Here is a 23,919-nt window from a genome sequence, read left to right as displayed (position 1 = left end):
CCGGGGCAGTACTGCATGTGCCTGGCCTAGCTGGTCCTTGTTTGTGAAGTCAATAACGACGGGATCAGTAATGGTGTCCCCCTGTACCCTATGCACTGTTCTCACGACAGTAAGAAATTGACTAGGGAAGGCGCGCGAAGCGTGCAGGGTGTGCTGGCTGCACTGGGCTGCACTCGGCTTCTAAGAAGTCGGCACCCTTCAAAGTCGGAAGAGTGTGATCGCAATACAACTGCATCGCTAAGGGTGTATTTCCAGTGCGGATTATCATAACCCTCTGTCCTCCATCGATACGTGTGGCCGTGTGTGTGTAACCGACCAAACATAATATCGCGCCCGGCTGAAACGCGTTATCGGTACTATATAGCATTCTCTATTGCAAGGTATCTTGCCTGTAGCCAACAAAGATCGTATGAGCACAAACAACTTTGGCTGCCTCAATTGACAAGTCACATCAACGCCTCTCGGGCTAAATTTCATCTCAAAAGGTGCCGCGTATCTCATAATTGAATTCTGAGATGACAGCGTATGATAACTTGAAAACCCAGCTTGTGTTACCATTTGCATTCCGACTTGCCACCAGCAGGCCGACAAATTTGCTTACATTTATCTATGAAATACGCAAGCTGCTCGTTTGTACATTTACTTTAGCCAATGCTCGGGGCCTCGGCGAGCTTCATCGCGACGCGGCTGTGGGGCGGATTGCTGAGGCCGCTGGCGCTTCGGGGATAAACATCACAGACAGCACCGAGCTTCACCCAGCTTGCGTTACCATTTGCCCGCACGGGCATTCCGACTTGCGGTCTGCCGCACTGTCCATGCGGCATGCACCCGGGATGGATGCGATTCGCGTGGAGCCCGCAGGCGGTGCTGACGATTCCGCTGGTGCAATCTTAGCTCCCACACCATCAGCACTGCTGCAACAAAGCACATCTCCCACCGCGTTGACACTACCCATCAATTGTCACACGTGCCGCGCGAGCTACCGGCCTGTACGGATGCAGGGGGGCCCCGCCCTTTTCCGGCTTCGAGGAAGCCGACACCCGACTTGTCATTTGTTTTCATTGTAGCTCGTGGTACTGAGTGTAGTGGTGTGTATCGGAGATTCCCATTGTTTCCACCCGAACCTATTCATGCATACGAGTAGTGTGGGTATGAACTGGACAAACTGCCGATGAAGTGTGGTAGGAAAACAGTGGGGCCTCGGCGGCTGACTTGACTTGGGTATTGCAGTTGTGGCCCTAATTGCTTGCCTCCCTACATTGCCAGAGTACGGTAACCAGGGGTGCAAGTTTTCCTGCTCCACGTCCTGGGATCGAAACCAACACGCGGTAAGCGGTCCCCTTGCAAAGTTTTCTGTAAATTCCTTTAAAGTCATGTGCTTCCGGATGCCAGCCTGAGCCAATCCTGCCAACTTGACAGCCAATTCGACACCCTGAACACGCTAATTCGGTACCCTGCAAGGCCAATTTGACACCCGGAACAGGTAAATTCGACACCCTGTTAGGCCAATTCGACACCCGGACAGGCCAATTCGACACCCGGACAGGCCAATTCAGGCCCAGCACAGCCCAATTCCGGGGCTCCACAGCGCAATTCGAATACCTCCGGCGAGCCCGCCAGAACAATTCAAGACCCCGACGGACCAATTCTTTTGTCAGGAATAAAATCCAGGCTAATTCTGCGACAGAGCTCTTCCCCAATTCCAGCCCGGATCCTACCCTCCTGCTCGTACCAACGACTTCCGTGCCCTAATTCCTGGCCTTAATCCGCAATGGAAATACACCCTAAATGCGTTCACGCCTAAGAGGCTCACAAGCATGGCATTTAAAATGTCACGTTAAACTCGTAATCATTTTCTGTAAACCCGCAAGCCGGCAAACTTCGACACACACTTGCGGCCGCAAGTGTGTGTCGCGGGCTGGCTGGCGCGCAAAAGCGGTACACACCTAACCTTGGAATGGGCAGTCATCCCGAAGTCGCCGCATCCTCATGGTAGCATCGCAAAACATTTCTACCTTCCCGGTTTTCAGAAAGGCACAATCACAGAGTGAATGTCAGCATTTGATTCATTCATAATTTCAAAACTGACCGGGATGGGTGTGGTGGCCCTGACATAAAACCGTGAACTAAAGGAAAGACGGTAAAATGGTTCAATATTCCTTTTTTAATTTATATGGGACGCAAAGACGCTGATGGTTTTGGCTGGATCGATAAAACAATAATCTCAGATTCATTTTTACTGTACATGTAACAAAGCTTGCAGTACAGCCGGCTGCAAATTCTGTTGGGACAGCATGATATACTACTACACGGGCGTTTCGCAATGCTACTAAGAAGGTGCACTACTCTAACCTTTTGCCTAACGCGGCCTTGCTTCAGGTGGTGGGCGCCATTTTCACCTCTAGGCTAAGTGAAAGGCCATGAGTATGATCAAATTTATTTGGGCATCATCTTGCATTATCGAATGACCACAGATGGCTCCCTAAGTACGCACGTTCCTTCGTCGACGAGGTCGCCGCATTCCGTTGGGTTTCCAGCTTGTACTTTTGATTGTGCCAAATGAACCCAATATGAAAATGGCGCTGCAAGGATATTACGAGTAGAACATCAATAACCCCCAAGCCTATTGTCACTCACACCTGCCTGTTGCTGACGCGGCTACGTACGACTGTGCCACACCATACGAGCTCTTAATATACGGGACACGTTCATCTTGATGCTTTTGTATTAGTCTGAATGCATGTTAAGTAGCGTGCCTTCTGCGCTGCTGCTCACTCGCTACCTGCCAGACCTGCCTTAGACCGGTCAAATCCTCAAGTACTCAGCATGGCCAAGGCCAACGCTCTTGCTGCGATGTTTATACCTCTTTTGATTCTCACCATTCTGTCGCCTTTGGGCGCTGCCACAAGCGCCTGCAATTCGTCCATGGTCAACTGCCTGCCTTCTTGCAAGACCTCCTGCAGGACCGCCAAGTGCCTTTACCAGTGTAAGCAGAACAAGTAAACTATTAAACTATTTTTCCTTTTTGGCAATGCCGCAGGAGCAAGAGCGGCCGGCGGCAGAGTTAACGTCGGTTTTAAGTCCCTTCCGGAACTGCCAACATTGCCCGATCATTTCAATCGCATCGCAGGTCATCGCGATACCAATATGGAGCTTATGAAGTTATCTATTACCCCACCTGGGGGCCCCAGCCTTGATGCTTTCTATGCTGCGGTCGCCAAGCTGGTGAACTTTATTGACGATAACGCGGTCGTGCGTATTGAACCACTCGGTAGGCACAATTCCAACTCCTTTCCGTATATTTAACAAAACATCATGTTACGGTTTTTGTCTCAAGGTCAGAAGTCACCATCAGCCTGGCTCGCCGGGTTTGATCGATCCGATGCTATGCCGTTCCCAGAGTTGCTGCATGTTGGGCGTCACAGCATGTATGCCACCTGCCTGCAGGCATATACCGGGGCAAGGAGGAGGTTGCTGACTACGTGGCAACTTTCGTGCACCCATTGGGCCCGAGCACCCGCTCCCGCATAAACGCAATTGAAATGACGCATTTTGCGAATACAGGTACGCGTGTGCGCGCTGGCAGCAATAATAAGGCAAAGTTGGCTTGTGGACAGCAGAATGAAATGCGGCAAAACGAACGGAACGACGGGTTTTGGCAATACGCATGCTGCATAATGCGAACGAAATAACTTCGTCCCAACTGTAATGTACAGGAGCCAATCAAAAATACCGTATATAGGCGCTGTTGGGAGGAGGTAAACATGCCTGGAAGAAGCTAGGGTCGGTTAGGGCGCAGTGGTCGCGAAGTTAAGGAGGGCTACGTGAGGCAGATGATGGAGGGAATGGCTAATGAATAGGCCATTGTCGGAAGGTGTGGTATCGGAGTTCAAGCATACGCGTCTAGATGTCCAGCCAGACGTATACCCGTCAGACGGTAAGCAACCGGGAATCCACATGGCGAAATATAAGAATGGAATGATTCTGGCAGCTGAGCAAGCGGGCAGGAAGCCAACAGTCACCCCGCGTTCAGCGAATTGTAAGTTCAGGCTTTGCTTTTGGGCGTTGGCGGCGAACAGAGCGCGCAAGGGACGATGTTATGTACCTAGGGAGGAGCGGGTATGCCCCTGCTGCGGTACTGATAGCCTTACTGAAGATGAGCAGCACGTCTTTTGCTGGACTGTCCGGTGTACGGCGAAATCATATATGATGTGGATTTCCCTCGCTTTGAGCACATGAAGGACGCTATGAAGTAGTAACCTGAACGTCTGGCGAAGATGCTGGAACGAATGTGGTCCCACCCCAACTCTTATCGTTCCCTTTGATCGTTAGTTTCCTTTATCACTTGCTTTGTCTGAAGTGCGAGGTAGGACGGTGCTTATAGGCGATCTGGCAGCCCTTGAGCCCTCGGCTCGTATTCGTAGGTACGGGGTATGCATCCCCACGACCATGTATAACAAATAAGGCGGGGGCGCGATGGGAGATGTGTCCAACAAGTCGATTTCGTAGAATTGCCGGGAAAGCCCGAGGTATATCTGTCATAGATGCCCAGCGGGATCAGCAGTGCTGGTCCTTCTGCTAGCTCTTTGGCGGAAGGGTTTGAACGCACAGAGTTAACGCTGGCCTCGTAGGTGGGAACCCTAGCACCTACCAGCTGCCAGCAGGACCCAACCGCGCCCCACCCTGCTCCCGTACGTACCCCGTTCGGTACGAATAATCCCCGAGCGAGCATGGTGGTGGCCGTCCCCTGAAGCGCTGCTGTAGCTGCCTACAGCACCGGGTCTTGCTCCCCGTCCCGGGCGTCGACCACACATGCAACCCACAGTGCGCCCGCATGCGACCCAGCCGCTGCCAGGTACCGCATGCCGTGCCCACATGTTTATTACTTTCCATCCTCTTACACAATCCGACCTTTTTCTGCGTTTGATACATCATACGTTCATTCATTCCCTTTTCCACTCGTTGCTGTAACCCTGCCGGAATTCCCCCTCGCAGGCAACGTGTCCGCGACCACCTTCAACTTGATGTACTATCTGGCCAGTGATCCGACGCAGCGCATTACCAACCTTACCATTATCATGTTCAACTACCATGACAACGTCACCCAGAAGATTATAAAGGGTGAGCGCGCTCAGCTGCCGTGCTGCCCGGGACATGACAGGCTATCACGCACGTGAGGATGTTGTATGCGAGAAAAGCTCGCGACCTCTTTGCTACCCACCCACAGCAGCTCGGCCTGGCGTGCCGCCGTCCCCGACCTCTCCCCTGCGGCTCACGCAACCACATACATACGTACGCACGCACATGCAGGCGACTGGAACTTCGTGCGGTTGCCCCAGATGCAAGAGGAGCTCGTGAAACCCGATCCGCGTGTCTCGGACACCATGTCGGCCACCATAGTCAGGGCTGTCTGTGCCATCCACGAGCAAGTGAGTGCACTCTGAGAGATGCTCGCGTGCGTGCGTGGTGGTGGTCGATGTACATGTATGTCTCCAAGCATGTGGAGTGTGGGCTAGTGAAGCGGGGCTGTTATTGGTTTTTCATTAATAAGCAGATGGCGGCATATACATGCCATGCAAGGCGTACTCCGGGGGTTCATGGCGGGGTTTGAGGGTTTGGGGACATAAGTTTTTTAGGACGTGTTTTTTAGCCTGCGCGCGACGTGTATGGAAATAATATATGTATGAGTTAATGCATATGCCGTACGGTAATACCGTACATGTCTAGAACGGTACATGTTGTACAGTGCAACACAGCAGCAACGCCCTACGCTCTTTCCACAACAAATATACGTGTCCCCGTATCTGTTCATCCATCCCCCAGGCACTGGTTGTGGTGCCTGGTCATTGGCCTGTGCCGGCTGCGCATTGAGGCCTTTTTCCGCTGTTATGATGGGTGCGGTCGGAGGAGGAGGCGGGCGCGGTGTGGCGGCTTGGGCCTGGATGTGCGCCTCTATGCCTTCTATTCTCCTCGACATTTGTTCGAGTTTTTTTTTTTCCAGCACCCGTTTATTATAGTCGTCGTCGCGTGGGGCTGCACCTGTTGGGTGTACCGTGTGGTCCATAGCGTCAGTTCGCGTGATAATATGTGCAACATTTTGTTGCGGGGACCTAAGCACCAATAGACATGGTGATATTGCGCCAATTGGGCGGTGTGGGTGGGAAGTGGTGGCAACCCTCCCTCAGGCGGGACGAGGTTAGCCGCAGTGATGTCGTTACGCTCACACTCTTTGCGCAACTCACCCTGCCGTGTGCCGCGTTGCGCCTTGAGCGCGGCGGTGGGCCCAGTTACCCTGGCCGGCTTCCGCGGCGGCAGCAGTTGGCTGCGCAGTACGTGGGCGCGAGGGTCCGGGACCTGTTGGGTCGTGCGCTCCATTGGCGTTGTTGTCGGCGTCATGCGCCGCAGTGGCTAAAACGCTCCCGCAGTTCGCGGCTTTTCTGCACATAGGAGAGTTCCTCATTAGCTTCCATTAGGAAGCCTAGTGCGGAGCGATAGCCTTGCTCGTCGCAGAATTGTCTGACTTTGTCAAACATGCGCGACGGCGGTGTTATGCCCTTACGCTGGGCACGCCTTACGTACTTCTCATACATTTCCTGGACCTTTTGTACCAGTTCCTTTGCCCTAGAGGGGCTCACCTGGCGCAGCTGATAGCGCTCATGGTCGGCCTTCGCCGACTGGGTGCGCATGGTATTCCCTGGGCTCGCCATGTAAGTCAGATAGAAAATGTTTCTTAAGTTGGAATGTGTTTGCGGAAGCGATGGAGTGCTTGACTCCGAGGTCGTTTGACCGGTTGGTCTAAGATACCAAAATTGTAACAAAGCTTGCAGTTGGCAAGCAGTTGCGAAAAAGGAAATTATCCAACGATAAAAGGTGGTATTGATAAATACCGTTTGGTATTGGAAGATTATGAATAGTTCTTGGATGTACCGTTGGTACGATACCGTTGGCCCGGTGAGCCAAGGGCCGCCTTAGCGGCGTTACAACCTATCCCTAGTAGAGGCCTCCGCGGGTGTCAGCTTTCTTTATCGCCCGCCGGACGAAAATCAGCAAGCTAAGCACTGGCCCGTGCCCCCGGGGCCCGCACACAGACATTCCGGGGCCAAATGGATCACATGATTACTGAGCCGTACTGTCTGTCGCAGGTGTGCCGGCCACAGGGCTACGCTGGGTACGACAACGTTACGGACTGCCTGACTTTCATGTCATCGATCCCACGTATTGCGGTGTACGGAATACAGGTACGAACATCTCCCGCGTCCCGGTACGAACATCTCCCATGTCAGTGTCAAAAGCGTCAGGTTTACGCGTTCACGTGGGGCCTTGGGTGGCTGGGGCCTCCATCAACTAAGGGAGTGGCCGCGGGCGACCTGGCCTACGTACATCTTACCACCCGAGACATGATGGCTCTGTCCTTTGCAGCTGCGCTGGGTGTCCCTGCCAGAGCAGGATGCTCGTACACGGGTGACTCTGCAGCAGACTTGCGCCAAGTAGTTCCTTCCGCCTTACCACCTCCTCTGTGCCACAACAAGTCGTGGGTAACCCAATCCATGTGAACCACAAGACAAACGATACAATACAAATAATACGAACAATACAACCTCTTGGTGCACGACAGCCTCTTGGCAAGGATGACTGACAGCCTTGATTAAAAGCAGTAGTGCAGCCTTCCACCGTATGCTCCCTGAGGGCCCTCGTTCAAGTTATGGATGCGGGGCTCTTTGCTCGACTGCCACCCCACTGCGGCGCCCACGTACCTGCAACTATCGCTCCATAACATTGTTGCCCGTACGTACATACATACGCACATGCAGGGTAACAACCAGTACTGCCGCTTCCTGCACATGGCGTATGCTACTGTCGAACCTAAGGTGCACTGCCCACACATCAGCAAGACGGGTGGCGGTGTGTGTGTAGACCCGGTACGTCGTTTTGCTCATTCCGGAACGGCCTCGCGAGCCCTGAGTTTAGAGGGGCTTCAATCAATCTTTGTTAGCATCCACGCATTCTGCTAGCAAATCCACCGAGTGACAGTGTCCACTCATATGCACAGCATGTTTCCACCGTATCACAATAATTGGTCGTGCTAATGTCGCGATGACGCAGCCGCCCAACGGACCCCGTTGCCGATAACCCCCCTTGGGATGGGAACTTGCTTGGGTGCCTCGTGCGGTTCTATGTGCGGTTGCCCACCGCCGTCGCTGCTCCTATCAACTCCTTCCCGTCCTTGCTGCTGCTGCTTCTGCTTCTGCCAAATGAATGCACATGGATATGCACATACAGGTGTACACCGACTATTACAAGGTATTCGCCTCTGGCACCTTCCTGGGGAAGCTTTAGTTAGTAGGGGCGAGGGAGTAATAATGCCAGATCTGTGGGACACAGGCAGCAGGCAGACACAGGCGGCGGACTGAGATCAAGCTGCCAAAATTGCAATATGCTGCTTTGTGCGCCCATCCACGCTGGTGTCAAGGACACACACAGCAGCCTTGTAAGGCATCTCTTATTAACAAAGGGAAATGATGTGCAAAGGGCGACGATGTCAGGCCGAGCAGAAAGGGCGTCTATAGTGCTGATGCTGGCTAATATGCATGATGGATGACCCCTGATTGTGTAGGTTCATAACGGAACGCACATCATCAGTAGCTAGTGGTCCATTGCGTCACTCGCCGGTGTTGTGATGTATGTATGTATGTATGTATGCATGTATGTATGTATGTATGTCGGTCTCATTTGCATGACGCAAAGAATGTACTTCTTACTTTGTATTGTGAGGTGAGGCTGCGGACTGCGAGATGGGATCTCGCTCCCGTTATGTTGGGTAGTTTATTGCGCCACAGCTAGCTAGCTGCCTGGCTCACAGCTCCATCTTGTTGCCCCTTCCCATCATGTCACCAAAACCATCATCATCACCATGATGGATAACGATAACAGACACATTTTCATATATGTGTGTAATATTTACGGCCTTTCCCCCTCCACACACACACACGCACCGCCATGCACGTACGTGCACTAGCTCCACTGGTGCCGGTCGGCCCCCTCGCCCCCCCCAAGGTGCCCTCGAAGGTGACATTATTGTCAACACAGCACCCGCGATACGACAGCGCAAAGATGTTCTGCAGCAGTAGCGAACGAATAAAAAACATCCTCTCACTGCTCTTGGCAAGAAGCACCGAAGCAACGAGTTCGGCCGCCGTTTACATTACCAATTACAGCCATCCGCACCATCCATCCCGAAATGAATCTTATGTTGTTGACCCTACCCGCCAAGCATCTGCTGTCTGTTGAGTCTGTCGTGTCTCTAGACACTGTACATCATACTACAACGCACTACCCGCACTACTCCATGACCGTGAAACGAAGAGCCCAGCAGATAGCCCTGAGCATGCTGAGCACTGTCCAACATGCTAGCCCACCAACCACAACCAGCCACACGACCGCATCACAGACAGTACGGAAACCCCAACCGCCATGGCAACTCTGGAGTACGATGAAATAGGCAACAGTCAGTCTCGTGTCACATTATCAAGTACCCGATATGATGCTCGTTCCCACCATCCTCGTGTGTTTCCTGGAGTCCCGCCTTCCTTTCTTGGGCTTACCGTGGACGACCCCCCTCGTGCTTTGTGCTTGCGTGCGTGTGTGTATACAATGTTGATAATTCGTACAATCTTGCAATGAACACACATGCATGCATGCATGCATGCACGACCAAAGATTATTCCAGTACGCACGACGCTCGATAATATCGGCCACGTGAAACACAGTCCGCTTCAGCACCACCAATCGAGGTAAGGAGCTCCTATCCCCCATCCCGGCTACTTGGCCAGTGTCATCCCTGTCGCCCTCTTGGGGGAACCAAGGGCGCATCACCACACGGGCGCCTCACCACACCCTCCGTCCTCCCCCTCGCTCAGCACCTCGGATCTCACACACACCCCTAACCACCACCTAGGCGGTGCTTCGAACCCCGCGAACGTCTGCGACCCCCCTCCCCCCTCTCCCTCCCCACTCCTGGCCCCCGCCCTCTGGCGCCCCCCAGTCCTACCTTCCCGAGTCCCGAATACCGCCCCCCAATCCCGCACCCTTTAACCCTAGCTCTCCATCCTCCCCTGCCTTTGTGCCACAACGGCCTCTACTGCGTCGTGGGGGGCGGCGGCGGCGGCGGCACCTTCAACGACCGGTGTGACGTGCCCCGGTGCGACGTCCTGGAGAAGGTCCGGCGGACGGTATTGGCACGTGAGAGGCCCGCACCCCCACCGCCGCCGTGCGCACCCCCTCCTCCTCCGCCACCACCGTGCAAATCCGCCCACAAGACTCCGCCGCCGCCTCCGCCACCACCTCCGTGGCGGTGCTCCGCCAGCCAGTGGGTGCTGCGTCCGCCGCCCGCCGCCACCTCCGCCGCTTCCTGCTGCCGGCGCTCCTCCGCCGCCGCCAGACGTGCCTGGTTGATTTCCACTGCGCGGCGGAGAAGCTCCTTCAGCTTGGGCCGGGGGTAGACGAGGCGCATGTGGGGCATGACGGGGGGCTTGACATCTGGCTCCATCGTCAGACCTGCAGCATGGGGGGAAGTGGAAGTGGGAGTGCAAGTGTGGAAGAAGGGGTCAATCAGGATAGGCTGCAGCAGCGGCAGCGGCAGCGGCAGCCGGTAAGCACGGAAAGGACGCGGCCCAAGGCTTCGCAGCGCCCAGCTCCACCAGCGGTGCTACACCACTCACGCCAGCCCCAGGACCCAGATCCCAGACCCCGCCGCAACCATCTATATCAGTACCACCCCCGACCCCCAACCCCACCAGTGCCCACCCCCACCACCAGCGCCCCCACCCGCATCTCGAAGCATCTTCTGTCTCAGCTCCTCAATTGGTCTCCTCGCCAGGTACAACATCTTCTCATTGCTGTACTGCTCCAGCAGCTTGCGGTGCTCGCGACGGGCCTCGAGCAGGAAGGCATTGACCACCTGCTCGCGAACCTGGGGTGTGCGTGTACAGCAGTGGTGTTGTTAGCGATGGTAGTGGTGATGGCGGCGGCTGGGAGGTGGTACAGGTCGTCGTGCACAGCGGTTTCAGGGCGGGGTATTGGGCTGAGACATGCAAAACGTTAGACGACTCAAGTGCCGATGCTATACGGGTTTGTGGACTTTATGGTGGGAGGAGGGGGATGAAGCAAAACGGCTGACTCAAGCTCTACGGGAGGGTATGAGCGCGAGTGAGGAAGGGAAACATGTGCTGGAAGACCCGGGGGGGCCCCCGGGGTCCGTATATATGTCTACGTAAGGGCCCACAGCAGCCGCACGACGGCATTCCGGTGACGGGGGGGGGCTCCTGCATATGCCCAGTGGTTAGTTCAGCAACGAGGAGAGGCGGATGTCACGTCAACCCGAAGGAGCGAGCAACCCGGGGGCGGAGGGGATCAATCTGGGTCGTGCGGCAGTGGCGGGGTTGGCCTGGAGTGACCGAGTCTTGGTCACTTGGTCAGGTGGCCGACGGAAAGCCCTGGTCACGGACTGCCCTTGGTCAGGTACGCGGCGGTGTCGGACGTGCGCGGGGAGAGGTCTGGCAGTGCGGCAGAGCCCAAGCACCCCTTCCCCTCTCCCGAGACTCCCGAGCCTGCTTCCACCGCCCCTACGCTGGGGTACGCATACACACACACCCACCCCACCCGCCCCTGGCCCCCCTTTCCGACCTCCCACCTTCCGGCTCATCTCCCACGTCTCCTCCTGCCCTCCCCCCCCTTCCCCTCCCCCCCTTCCCCTCATTCCCCCCATTCCCCTCCCCCCCATTCCCCTCCCCCCATTCCCTGCTTGCATGACTGCATTTCCACACTTCCTCCCCACCCTCCGCGTCCGCATGCGACCCACAACTGCATTCCACGTATCCGCTCCCCCCCCTCCCCACCCCACCACCCGCCCCACACACAACCACACATACACACAGCCACGCCGCCCCCACGCACCTCCCTGGGCACCATCTCCAGGTGGCTTCGCAGCACCTCGTCCTCCTCCTCCAACAGCCCCTCGTGGACCAACACGCCCCGGTAAGGCTGACGCATCCTGCAGTGACACCAATAGCAGCAGCAGCAGTTGCAGCAACAGCAGCAGCAGCAGTTGCAGTGACGACGCGAGCGGACAGCAGCAGTAACAGCCGCAACGGTAGCAGGAGAAGCAGCAGCAGTAGCAGCGAAGGGACACCGATGGTGGGGCAGATTCGTGAGTTGGTGCCACCGCCCCATTGGCGCCCTCGAACGATTGGCACCTCGCAAGATCATAACGCTGCTTGGGCTGCTGCTTGCCACTGCCACCTGCTCGCGCGGACATGGATACGCGTAATCCGCATTCGGGTCGTGGCAATGCCCTGTTGCTCAGCTCACCTCACCGCACCTCACCTCACGAGCATTACGGCCCCCGGGATGACCGGGGCGGGATGGGCGATGGAGTGGAGCGTGATCAGGTATTACGTGTGTCTCTGTGTGTGTATGTGTGTGTATGTGTGTCATTCAGGATGGCTCTCTTAACGCCCGCCCGCCCTTTTCCATTGGCAGATGGTGAAGGAAGAGAGTTCGGGGCTCACCATGCAAGCCGTTCCCCATGATCTGACTTATGAGGCCCCCTTCCCCCGTTCCCTTCCTGGACGATCTAAGGATGAGACACCCAGCTCTGTGCCGTGCGCCACAAAAACCAAAACCTTGGTCGTACCTGTCGTACTTGCCGCGTGCACTTGTACCTGCTCCGGCGTCCGTGGCCGCGGGAACAACCGACATCGCATCGGAGATGGTGAGGGTTCCCCCCGCCTGCTGCTGCTGCTGTTGGGGTGGGCCATGAGACCTGGCGCTGCTTGCACCCAAGCTTTTAAAGGAGCGGCCTGCAATACCACCACCACCACCACCACCGGCGGCGGCGGCGGCGGAGGGCGGTACCGCACCGTCGGGTTCCAGAATGTTGACGGACTTCCCCAACCGGAACATCTGCGGGCGGGTGCGGGTAGTGGGGTGACGTGTCAGTGGACGACTTGGCTAGGTGTGGCGGGGCAAGGAGGTGTTAAGGGCGACATCGGATCTGGCGTCCAGGGCTGCTGCGGGACTGCGTTAACCCACGTGCTGCAGGTTACGTTCCCACCGGAGGCCTGCTGTACACACACACTATGGACACTGCCGCTTGGCCCCCGGCCCCGTACCTAACTATATAGATTGACAAGGCGTACTTACGCACGCACGCGCGCACGGACACAGACACACATACACGCATACACACACACGTAGACGTCAGGCGCGCAGGCATCCGGGCCCCACCTGGCCCGCATAAGTCCTTTCGATCCGCTTGTTGGTGCACACGATGTCCCTCTCCAGCCGGGTGAGCTGGTTGTACAAGATCTGTCGCTGGGTGTTGCGAACCAGCAGCGCATTGCGCCAAGCGCTGCACAAAAACCAGCAGAGGGTCATGGAGGCAGAGGGAAAGCATGACGATATGCACAGAGTAAGGGGCCGGCAACGTGCGGGGAAGTGGCAGTGTGGGAGCAGGAAGAAGGCACGAACGCCACGGGGGGTGAGGGGATGGGGGGGGGAGGAAAGCCAGCACGGTGAAGTAACGAGTTAACGGCATGTGGCGGCCAGCAGGCAGCAGGCAGCTCAACCACAGCAGCACAAATCTACCCGCTAGCCCCTCCCCCCCCATCTCAACCACTAACCACTAACCACCAACCCACCTAGACCACCCAACCAACCCTATTAATATCCTCTCGTTCCCTGACCACTCCCGGCCGAGCTCGCGAGCCCCCCTCCAGGCAGCCCGCCCGGCTCACGTCTGCAGCACCTCCACCTCCGCCTTTAGCCGCCTCACCCCCACCACCGCCATGTTGGAGGTCTGAGTGTACTGCAGAAAGGACACGATACGAGCCGTGCATCTCTGCCGTACCAGCTCCCTCTGTACGGCGAGATACGGTTTGAGCAGCCCCTTCAGTCGCCGAATCAAGGACACCAGCTCCACCTGACGCCGCCTGAACCGAGAGCAGCAGCACCAGGTCGACACACAAGCCACAGCAGGATGAGGGGGGGGGGAGAGCGGGACGATCATTTGCAATGTCTAGGAAACAGCTGCCGACGCCGAAAGGGTGGTGAGGGGGGGAAAGACGAACCACGAACGAATGAAGCTGCTGCCAGGGGTGTGGTGAGGGGGAGGCTTGGAAGGTGGTAAGTGGTATAGAAAGAGGGCTAAGTGGCCGGCCGACGAGAGTGCGATTGCAACAGAAGGCGGAAGGCGGCAGCAGACGACGAAATCAATGCAGTGGGAGTCTTCCAAGGTGCAACTGCAGGCAGCGGTAACCGTGACGTTTTGGGAAAGCCGGAGCGGGCGGGAAGGGGGCACGTAGTCATGTCCGGGTGATGGTCGGGTCACTGGACGGGTGCATTCCGGAAGCCCTGGTGGATTCACATTCCCCTCCACACACATACACACACACGCGCGCGCGCCTCCCCTCCCTTATTTCCCTCAAGCCGTGCAACAACTCCCCCCCCCCGGGTCTCCACGTCCTGTCCCCCCCTTCGCGATGTGACGGGCTGCGGTGAAGTGAGGGGGGTTGCGGTGAGCGGGTGAGATACGGCACATCCGACAGGGTGGCATATCAACAGTCAGTAAGAAGTGGTCACTGACACAGAAATGGCTCATATAGCCGCAAGCAGAGGCAGAGGCGGAGGTGCATGTGGCGGCGGAGGCTGGTTCCGTCCTCCCGGTGGGTTGTGGGCTGTGCCGCGCACCTCAGCAGGATGCCCTTGTACCAGGAGGCAATCTTCATCGCCGCCGCCTTCCTTAGCGCCCGGAGAGCCCTGATCCGCCGGTCCTCCATGATCTACACGGCCGGGGCGTGAGGGCAGGGGCCGGGGCCGGGAAGTGAGGGCCCGGTTCGTAGCTGGCTGGTTCAGTGGAACAAGGTTGGCGGGGCGGATGCGGGCGGTTTGTGCGGCAATAGAACTGCGGTGTGATAAGTGTGGCGAAGAAGGAATGTGATGTAGAGATCACGAGAGCGCAGGAAAGCAGGTGCCGACGTCCAAAATGTGAAACGTACCGGCCCCCGTTTGTACTTTTAGACTCCGGAAGCGATGTGGATGTGCGAGGTATCACCGCCCACCCTTCCGTCCGCACCCACCCACCCACCCACCCACGCACCCACGCACCCACCCTCTCCGCGACGAAGGAGATCTTGGAGCACAGCCCCACAATCCCCGTCCATTGCCGCTGCCTGCAATTCAAGAGGGGGGAGGGAGAAAGAGAACTGTTAATATAATAGTTATAATGCGTGGAGAACTTACGCATTTCGTCGTGTCAAAGACCAAATAGTTCTCATCAAAGGTTATATTCAGATACCTACCGCCATATCGCCTTCAGGTAAGGAACAAAACCGCACTTCTCAACGCACGGGCGAGGGCGCCGCTTGAGCACCCTTACTGAGCCGCCTGCCCGCCTGCCTGCCTGCCTGGTCGTAAGACACGGCCCTTGCTCCTAAAGTAAATTGCTTATCCGCCCGCACCCCCTCTAGCGCCCGCACCCCCGGAACTGGCTCAGGTACCACCACCGTCACCACCACCACCACCAGCAGCACCGCCACCACGGCCGGCCGTGCTGCTCTGTGCGCGCACCTTTCTTGTCGCTCTGCCAGCGCCCTCGCCGCCGCCAGCCTCGCCTCCTCCTCCCGCCGCAGCGCCGCCCGCTGCTCCGAGGCCGCCACGATGTTGCGCCGCCGCTCCACATCCAGTGCGACCGCCCGCTCCCGCACCTCCGCCGCGTACAGGGCTCTCTCCACTCGCCGGCCCGACTGCTCCGCGATGAACTCCACTCTGCGTGTGGGGGCCCGGGAGGTAGGTTGTGTACGAGGGTGGGGTGGGGTGGGGGGGGGGGACGGGCTCCGGGATGGAGAGAGTATGTGGAGGTACGTGTACATACGCCGCAAGTACTTGAAGGCAACAAAAAGAACACAAACCCTTTAGTATTACTACGATAGCTGCGTCCGTACTACTTATGTACTGCAGATTCTAGGGGATATCATAAATAATCGGCGGATGTGTTTGTCCCACAGGGCACCCCCCTCACACACACACTGCCTTCCCTACGCCGGAATCCAATCACCCCGCAGTTCAGCCCAGCCCGCAACCACACCACCACCCACCGTCGGGTGGGGGAGCCCCCGCTCGCAGGCCTCGCCGTCAGCGCCAATCGCAGCCGCCTACCGTCCACGCTCGTGCCGGTGCCGCCGCCGCTATACACACTGCCCGCCTCAACCCCCGGCCCAGGAGCACCGCCAGCCCCGGCTGAGTTGGTGCTCGCACGCATCAGGGCGCCGCCGCTGACGCCGTAGGAGTACGTGCCGTACTGTGAGCTGCTGACGCTGGTGGCAGTGCCGGGACGGGAAAGACCTGATGACCTGGCGGCGGCAGCGGCGGCGGCGCCGCTGCCGGCCGGCGAACGGCTGCGGATTAACGGGGAGGCTTCGCGGCTTCCAATGGGCGACGTCGTCGCCGTCGAGTAGCCCTGGGCGGTGGGGTTCGGGGCCTGCAGCTCTAAGGCCGTGAGGAATACCGGGGAATGAACACGGCTGCGGTTGCCGCCGCCGCCACCGTCACCAGCGCCGCCATCGCCACCGCCGTCGGCGCTGCCGTCCCAAGACGTCGACGCATGGCGAGCCCCTGCCGCCGGCGCTGATCGCGCACCGCTCCCGGGCCGCTGGCCGCCCATGCCGCCGACGTTGCCCCGCATCCCCGATTCCTCCAACTCCAACTCCGATATCGGATGCACCCAACCCGTACCTGCGAATGTGCCGCCCCCGCCGCCGCCAGCTCCCGTCGCCGCCATCGCAAGCCCGCGGGTTGCATGGGCGGCGGGAGTGCTGACGGGACTGACGGTGAGTGAGTACGGCCCAGCGGCGGCGCCGCGCGCGGACGATAGCGTCGTGTTCGACATCCCTGACCAGGGCCTGGACGAGCGGTTTATCTCCGGTACGGCGCCAGTTCCGGAGCTCGTACAGCTGGCGGTGCCGTGGCGGCTGCGGCGGGTGGTGCACGCCGCCAAACTGGTTAAACCCTGATCGCGAATGGAATCTATGGTCATTTGGATGCTGGGCGGCAGGGCGTACGGCACGATGCTGCGGCGGTTGGCCTCGATGAAATTGATGGGCGAGGTGCCTGGGGCCGTGCCGTTGGCCATCGCCTCGCGCTGCGCCGCCAGCTGCTCCCCGCGCGCCTTCTCAGCCTTCTCCTGCGGGGGGGTTTGTGGGGACGAGGGGGCCGGCGCGGGAAACCATGTGATGATGGTGATGATGGTGATGATGGTGATAGCGGTGATGATGGTGATGATGGTGATAGCGGTGATGATGGTGATGCGAGAAGCAGAGGATCAACAGCTGATGTGTCTGTCACGGTCGCGGTCACGGTCGCGATCATGGTCACGGGCCTCCGGATCCATTTGGACACGTCCACTGCGGCGTCCAGCAGCGGTCCGCACTGCCAATGTACCGACGATCCTTCCAGACCCGCTAAATACTTTTTACCCTTATATAAGAGTTCTTTCAGGCAGGACGGCAGGCAGGCAGGCAAGCAGACATGCAGGATACCAACTCATGTAACCTGACACGAGCCGCTCCCCCCCCGGGCTCAGCCGCCCGACCCCGCCGACCTGCGCCTTGTCTCTGTGGCTGCGGTAGTACTCGATGCGGGCGGACAGGGCGCGGGGGACCCCCGGGACTGCGGACTTGACACGCCGGGGGGTAGCCAGCACGTGCTGCGAGACGGAGGCGAGAGAGGGCGAGAGAGGGTGCGGGGGGGGGAAGAAACGAGGGAGTGTATGTGTAAAATATGTGAGTGTGTGTGTAAAGATTCAGCTGCCGCTGTAGGGAAGGGGGCCCTCGTGAAGGCATCAAGGGGCCAGGAGGAGGAAAAAGTGGCCCCTTTGAGAGCAGTGGGTAACAAATATCTGTGTGTGTGGGGGGGGGGGGGGAAAGAGGAGAGGAGGGATGGGAAAGCATGTGTCCGCGAAGAGAGCGGGCTCGGAGCAGCCCCTCACCCTAAGGCCCCTTAATAATTCCTACACTGCAATGAAATCCTGGTTAGAAATTTGGTTAGCAGTTAACTAATATACCTGTAATAACGAATGGCATTCAAGTGTTGCTCGAATATGAAAGGGAACAAAGGCGCTGAGGGTTATCTGTCCAGCTGTCTTACCACCTCTTAACGGGGGGGCTGACGGCGCGGTACATCTCACGACGCACCGCAAAGCGAGAGGCTGAATGGGAAGAAGGCTGCAGGCGGAAGCTGCTGCAAAAGGAAACCTAAGAATCAACCTAGTGATGTGTTTCACCCGCCCTCCAACCCCTCCACACACCCACACCCACACCTGGCCGGGCCCCCATTCCGCCCACCCACCCCCACACCCACCCGCACAAAGACCTCCTCGTCCATGATGGCCCCAGGGTCAAGCGGCTGCTGCTGCTGCAGCTTCTGGTGGTGGTGGTGCTGCTGCTGCCACCTCCGCGCAGAGCCAGGGGCCGAGCTGGAACCCGAAGCAGGTCGGTCATGGTAGCCATGGTGGCCGTGGTGGTGATCGCTGCCCGATGAGCCCCCGGCTCCGCCTCCGGCATTATTGCCCGACACGCTCAACCCTGACCCCGAGCTCCCTAGGACACCTCCCCGCGCCTGCGTGGACTTCTCCGACTGGTATCTGTTGAGCACATCCTGGATTGATTGAAGCTTGGAGTCGAAGCTGTGGGGGTGTAAAGTTGAGGGAGGAGAGAGGGGGGAGGCGGTGAGAGAAAGGGGGATGCGTGAATGGATATCGGCGATCGAGGGATGATCGGGATGGAGAGCAGATTGCGACGTGTATGGCGGCAGGGGGATCGATGGATGGATGGCGCCTGCAGCAGCAGCAGCAGCAGCCGCCATCCCACTCCCCACATCCCCACCCAAACTTCCCAAACCCATTCCCCCAGTACAATACCAACACCCCCTTCAGGGCGCCCCCCCCTTTCACAGAAGCCAACAACGGACAGGATGCGCACTGCGCCTTCTCTCCATTCCTCACTACCACCCAGTTAGCACCCTGCCCGGCCCCCAGGGCTCCATATCCATGCGCCCATGCCCCTTGCCACACATCCTCACGGACCCCGGCCGGTCCCTTTTTAAACTCCCCGGGCGGCGGCCCTCCCAGCTGCCCCCCAGCTGCCCTCTCCGACAGTCCCCTCCCCCCACATAACGCGGAGACAACACGAGAGGCGACCCCCCGGGGATCCACTCCATGACCCAACAAGCTGATACACGCAGCAGCAACCGCAGCCGCTGCTTGCCGTTCTCGTCTCCTGGCATGCCTTTCTACCCGTTGGCAGGGCCCAGCCCCACACAGCCGGGGGTTGGGGGGGCCCCCTGGGGGGCGGGGTGCGTGGGGAGGGTCCCCATACCCATGGCTCAGTCAGCCGCCCAGTCCTGCAGCCCCGTCCCCATACCCATGGCTCAGTCAGATGCCACTCAACGGCCAGGTCCATCCGAACCTTCCCGAACCCCGCCGTTCCGCGGGCCCCATTGCGCCCCCGCTTCATCTTCTCCCCTTCGTGTGCATGCAGCTGCTGATGTGCCCCCCTGGTGTGCTGCTGCTCTCCGGCCCCTCTGCCTCCCCCTCATCACCCCAACCGCACTCACTCCTTGAGCAAGCTGGACGGATCATCCCGGCCCGAGTCGCTGGGGTGCCGGTACCGGTTGCTGCTGCGCGGCACTTCCGATGAGCCGCGAGGAGTCTGTGGCGGGGAAAGGGGCAGGAAAGGAGGGAGTCACGTAACAGGCAATGCACGTAGGAAAGCGATCCGAGCGGGGACGAGGGAAGGGTCCGACGGTGGGAAATCACCGGTATTAGAAGCAAAGGGCCAATAACAGGAAAGGTAAACTGTCGACGTCCAAGGCCCGGTGGGGTGCGGGGGAGTGTGGGTGGGCACGGCTGCCAGGGGCAGTGGGGGCCAGTAAGCAGCGGAACTTGTAGGGGAAGAAGGGTTGGAGGAAACGAGGGCACAAGGGCATAGCAGTGCCCAACCGAGGCCCTGAGGATAAAGCGAACGCAAGGGCCCCCGAGGCGGCATGAAGTTGAGTCCTGGCTGGGACGGAGGTGCAAGGAGCGCGGCCGTCATGGCTCGTAAGAATTCTACCAGCTCGGCAGCCTACAGGCCCAGGAGGGGCAGACAGGCAGCAGATGGAGGCCAGCAGCGCAGCTGTAGAGGGATGGATTCCGTTCGTTTTAAGAGCATATATACAATACAACGCCTCGTTTGTAGGCCGCGGCCGCGGCCGTGGTCTGTGTGTATGGGGTGGTGGCGGTGTGAAACACGGCAGGGTTCAGGGATGCGGTTGGGTATTGTGGAGATTTAGCCTCGTGGGGGTTTCACCTGCACCTGGTTGAAGGTGACAGAGCGCGCCGATCGCAAAGCTGACGTGGATCCCGCATCTGTCGGCTCTGAAGCGCGCCTCATGTAGCACGGCCTCGCGTCGCGACTAGCGCTGCTAGCCCCCCGCTAGCCCTAACTTAGACCGGCCTCTTGGGGCCGCGGCGGGAGGTGGGTGGATGTTGGGTGTCGCGGATAGTCCAATTTTGCCACCAGCCGATGCACTAGGCAAGTGCGTTGCCCCGGAATATTGTGGAATAGTGCAGTTTGGCCATTACAATCCCGACAACCTCGCCGGTGCCGTGCTCCTTGTTGCATTCATGATGTTCCATTAGAATTCAATTGATCGGCGCTGCCACCGCCCATCATGAAATACCAGCCCTAGCTGAGGTACACGCAGAAAGACGATGTGTCCAAGGGTTCTGAGCAACGGCACACTACTTCGAGTATAAGTAAGCATGCGACGTCATCTTTACACATAGTGTTTTCGCATTTGCTCATACATCGTGGCGCCCATGGGAGGTGTTTGATTGAGGAGGGCAAAACGAAATGTTGTACATAACGAGCAATGCTAGCGCAAACGTTTGCACAATTCCTGGAAACCCACAACTATAGTGGCCTAATGTCTTATATCCTTTACTTTGTTTGTGACATACTCGTTTGAAACACCTGTTGGAAACTTCGAGCACATTTTCCTCAATCCCTAAGCCTTTCCTAGGCGTCCCTTGACGGAGGAATGGAGGCAACTGATCCAAGCGTTGAGGAGGTAAATTAGCTTAGGCGGGAATTCGTTGCGAGTTTCGCATGTAATTGACCTCGGTGCCGCGTCGCAGGCAGCCTTCGTCGCCGACGATGTTAGCAACATTATAAAAGAATCAATAGATGCGGTGCTGCAGAACCAGCAATACAGCGAAGCCAAGGTGAGTTATGCACGTAGCACAGAAGGGGATTTTTTTCCTCCCACAGCAAAGACCGCCTAACCATATAGGTCAGCCAGTGGACATCCAGCTGCTTAGAGCACTGCATTAAGAGACTAACAGCGCTCAACAAGCCGTTCAAGTATGTCGTGACCTGCGTTATCATGCAAAAGAACGGTAAGGGATCTGGCCTATGACAATTGCATATGTATCTGAATTTTATCCGCTTGACGCAATAAGCCCCCATGTACAGGCGCTGGCTTGCATACAGCGGCGTCATGTTGGTGGGACAGCACGACAGATGGAAGTCGCACCGTGCGATGGGAGAACAAGAGCCTTTATTGCATCTGCACAGTGTTTGGGCTGGCAATCTGAGAATGGACAAAGGGGAAGGGGAGTGGCCAGCTGTCTTGCTCTGTTCAAGATAGACTTTTTGACTTAGCCCAAGCCCAATTCAGGGGGGCAGCTGGTGCAGGCACCTCTGCCCTGGGGTACATTGAGCTGCGCGCACCGATGAGGTGGCCTGCTATGCTCCACGCACTGAAGCCGCAATGCCGTATGCGATGTGCGCACGGCTGCAGTTCTTTCCCTGCGTGCAGGCGGGCCAATCCCAAGGGACCGTGCGTGCGTCTGTAGGATGCGCGGACACAAATTCAGCACTTCATGCTGTATAAGTAACCTTTGCACGTACCATGTAGTATATAAACTGACTTTGCCACCCCTGGTACAAAATGACGGGCACGGAGTGCAGAACAGGAGTGCACGGATTACGGGTTGCGGATGAAGCTCCAGTCTGTTCCAGGGCATTATGGCCCTGAGGCCTTATGTGCCTGTCCGGCACATACAGGCGTTAACTGATTGCATGAGGTGACTCCAATCTTGCGCGGTGTCGTATTGCCTTTGTGGCCAGGCAAGGAGGCGTGCGGAAAACGGGAGGGCGATTACCACAAGAGCAGGATGGATGTGGTGGGCCCTTCAAGCTGACTCCTTTTCCTTTCCCCAGCGCGCAGTCCTGTCCACTAGGCGCGGACGCAGGCGGGTTAGGGTCAGCGCGCAGCGCTCACTAGCTGGCTGGGCCAGTTGTTACGTGCGGGTTGGCTTGGCGGGAATGCGAAACACGGCTAAAGGCTGGATGCGCGTGTGGCAGGCTCCCGGACTTGAGAGCCGAAGAGCGCGCGAACTGTTGGGGCGCAACGATGGTGACGCACCGGTGGATGTAATTGCAGTATTGGCAGACTACGCGTGCACATTCCCAGGCGCAAGGATTTAGATGTCAACTCTGTGTGTGGTGGTTACAGTGGGCTCTGTGGTTGCGGTTTTGCTGAAGACAGTCTTTACGATGTTAAGGTTGCTCGATGCGTGTCACCAAGCTGCTAGGGACCTCGCAATAGCAACTAGGAGACGGTTTGCACGTGGCCATTGCTATCCTTGTCATGTGTCGTGTGTGCAGTGGTGTTTTGGGACCCTTATGGCTTCGTTGTCATCTAACTCACTATTATTGGTCACGTTGCAGATGTTTTTGCGTTTCAGTGAAACTGCAACGACCCTGCCAGTTGGGGCTGGGAGTTCACGTAACGACCGCAGTCGTCTGAAGAAATGAGTGACCGTGTTTGGTGTTGAAGGCTGGGACAGGATATGCCTGGATTGATGTGTGTTCATGCGAGGTGGTTTCATGTTAATCTTGTTACTCTCCTATATGTAAGATGTCAGCTCCAATCTCACATTTCATCCCCCGTTTTCAAACCTAAGGGACTAACGGTCTGGACAATGGACTTGATAGCAAGGCCCGCTGCGCACCGAACCCTCAAGCTCGCACCTGCAAGACCCCATGAGCAACGTGCGTGCATAGACATGAAGAAGTTTCAATAACAATATTATAGTTGATGTCCGGAAACATCCGGTTGCTGTTGCATGGCAACGTTCAGAGAATCCACCAACGCTCATCACACCGCGGGTCTTATGTCATGCTGCGCTGACGCAGCTGCAAGGCTTGCATGCAGCCCTGCTGTTCACAACGTCCGTGGCTGCCGCTGCACGGGTAATCCAAGGTATCGCGTTGCTCCACCTTATCTACAAGCCACTGGGCGCCGCTGCCGTCCCCATGGATCAACCCTACATCAGATACCGCCACTAAGGAGCCTTTCCGGTCTGTGTCCTGCCGCGGAGCATCTGATGTGCTGCCAATACTGCCTAAACCGGAGAGACATAAAAGCCCCAACGGCCAGTAAACGTCCCGTATCACTCGCGCCGCACATGAACGTCCGCACGCTTCTTCCAAGAGTCGGAAACAAACTAAACAAGCTCTCCACAATGCCAGGTTCCTTGCCACTCAGGTGTCAAGAGTGCAGGGCCCACATCGGCTCGTGCCAAGTCATCCTCAGTTCCCAACCCACACCGTTTGTCTACTGGTTTCCCGCTCGACCACCACTTCCCCGGCCGCAGCCGCGGGCAATCCCAAAACCCTCGGACCACCGCCACTCGCACTCCTAGTATCCAATACAACCCAACCCCCGTCACGATTGCCAACATGTAATACTCTTTTGCCCCGGGGCTGAAGCACTGTGTACCCGGCCCATAACAGCCGCTAGCTTCTGGGCGTAGATCAC

The 23,919-nt window shown here is 57.7% G+C and overlaps 3 protein-coding genes across 3 annotated transcripts; 2 read left to right on the top strand and 1 right to left on the bottom strand.

Annotated features, from left to right (window-relative positions):
- Positions 1-2,826: 2,826 nt before the first annotated feature.
- VOLCADRAFT_106746 (uncharacterized protein) lies at positions 2,827-8,967 on the top strand (the record flags this gene model as incomplete). The annotated part of the gene is made up of 9 exons (XM_002955297.1): positions 2,827-2,986; positions 3,131-3,271; positions 3,448-3,564; positions 4,996-5,121; positions 5,311-5,429; positions 6,612-6,707; positions 7,089-7,238; positions 7,812-7,919; positions 8,281-8,967. 9 exons carry the CDS (start codon positions 2,827-2,829, stop codon positions 8,335-8,337), a joined length of 1,074 nt encoding a protein of 357 aa, XP_002955343.1. The 3' UTR covers positions 8,338-8,967.
- Positions 8,968-10,135: 1,168 nt separating this feature from the next.
- Positions 10,136-20,483, bottom strand: VOLCADRAFT_96202 (uncharacterized protein; the record flags this gene model as incomplete). The annotated part of the gene is made up of 15 exons (XM_002955238.1): positions 10,136-10,554; positions 10,804-10,969; positions 11,953-12,049; positions 12,692-12,960; positions 13,285-13,408; positions 13,794-13,988; positions 14,746-14,837; positions 15,167-15,227; positions 15,625-15,822; positions 16,152-16,398; positions 16,789-17,236; positions 17,654-17,758; positions 18,412-18,736; positions 19,666-19,760; positions 20,406-20,483. 15 exons carry the CDS (start codon positions 20,481-20,483, stop codon positions 10,136-10,138), a joined length of 2,919 nt encoding a protein of 972 aa, XP_002955284.1.
- A 546-nt stretch (positions 20,484-21,029) lies between these two features.
- tctex1 (flagellar inner arm dynein light chain) lies at positions 21,030-23,033 on the top strand. Its single transcript, XM_002955296.1, has 4 exons — positions 21,030-21,162; positions 21,230-21,316; positions 21,385-21,490; positions 21,567-23,033. The coding sequence occupies exons 1-4, from the start codon at positions 21,133-21,135 to the stop codon at positions 21,686-21,688; spliced, it is 345 nt and encodes a 114-aa protein (XP_002955342.1). The 5' UTR covers positions 21,030-21,132; the 3' UTR covers positions 21,689-23,033.
- The last annotated feature ends 886 nt before the right edge of the window (positions 23,034-23,919 follow it).

Source organism: Volvox carteri, assembly GCF_000143455.1.
Source record: "Volvox carteri f. nagariensis unplaced genomic scaffold VOLCAscaffold_50, whole genome shotgun sequence".
In the NCBI taxonomy this organism is placed as follows: Eukaryota; Viridiplantae; Chlorophyta; class Chlorophyceae; order Chlamydomonadales; family Volvocaceae; genus Volvox; species Volvox carteri.
The sequence above is the reverse complement of the archived record's forward strand: the minus strand, read 5'-3'. Positions and strand labels throughout refer to the sequence as shown.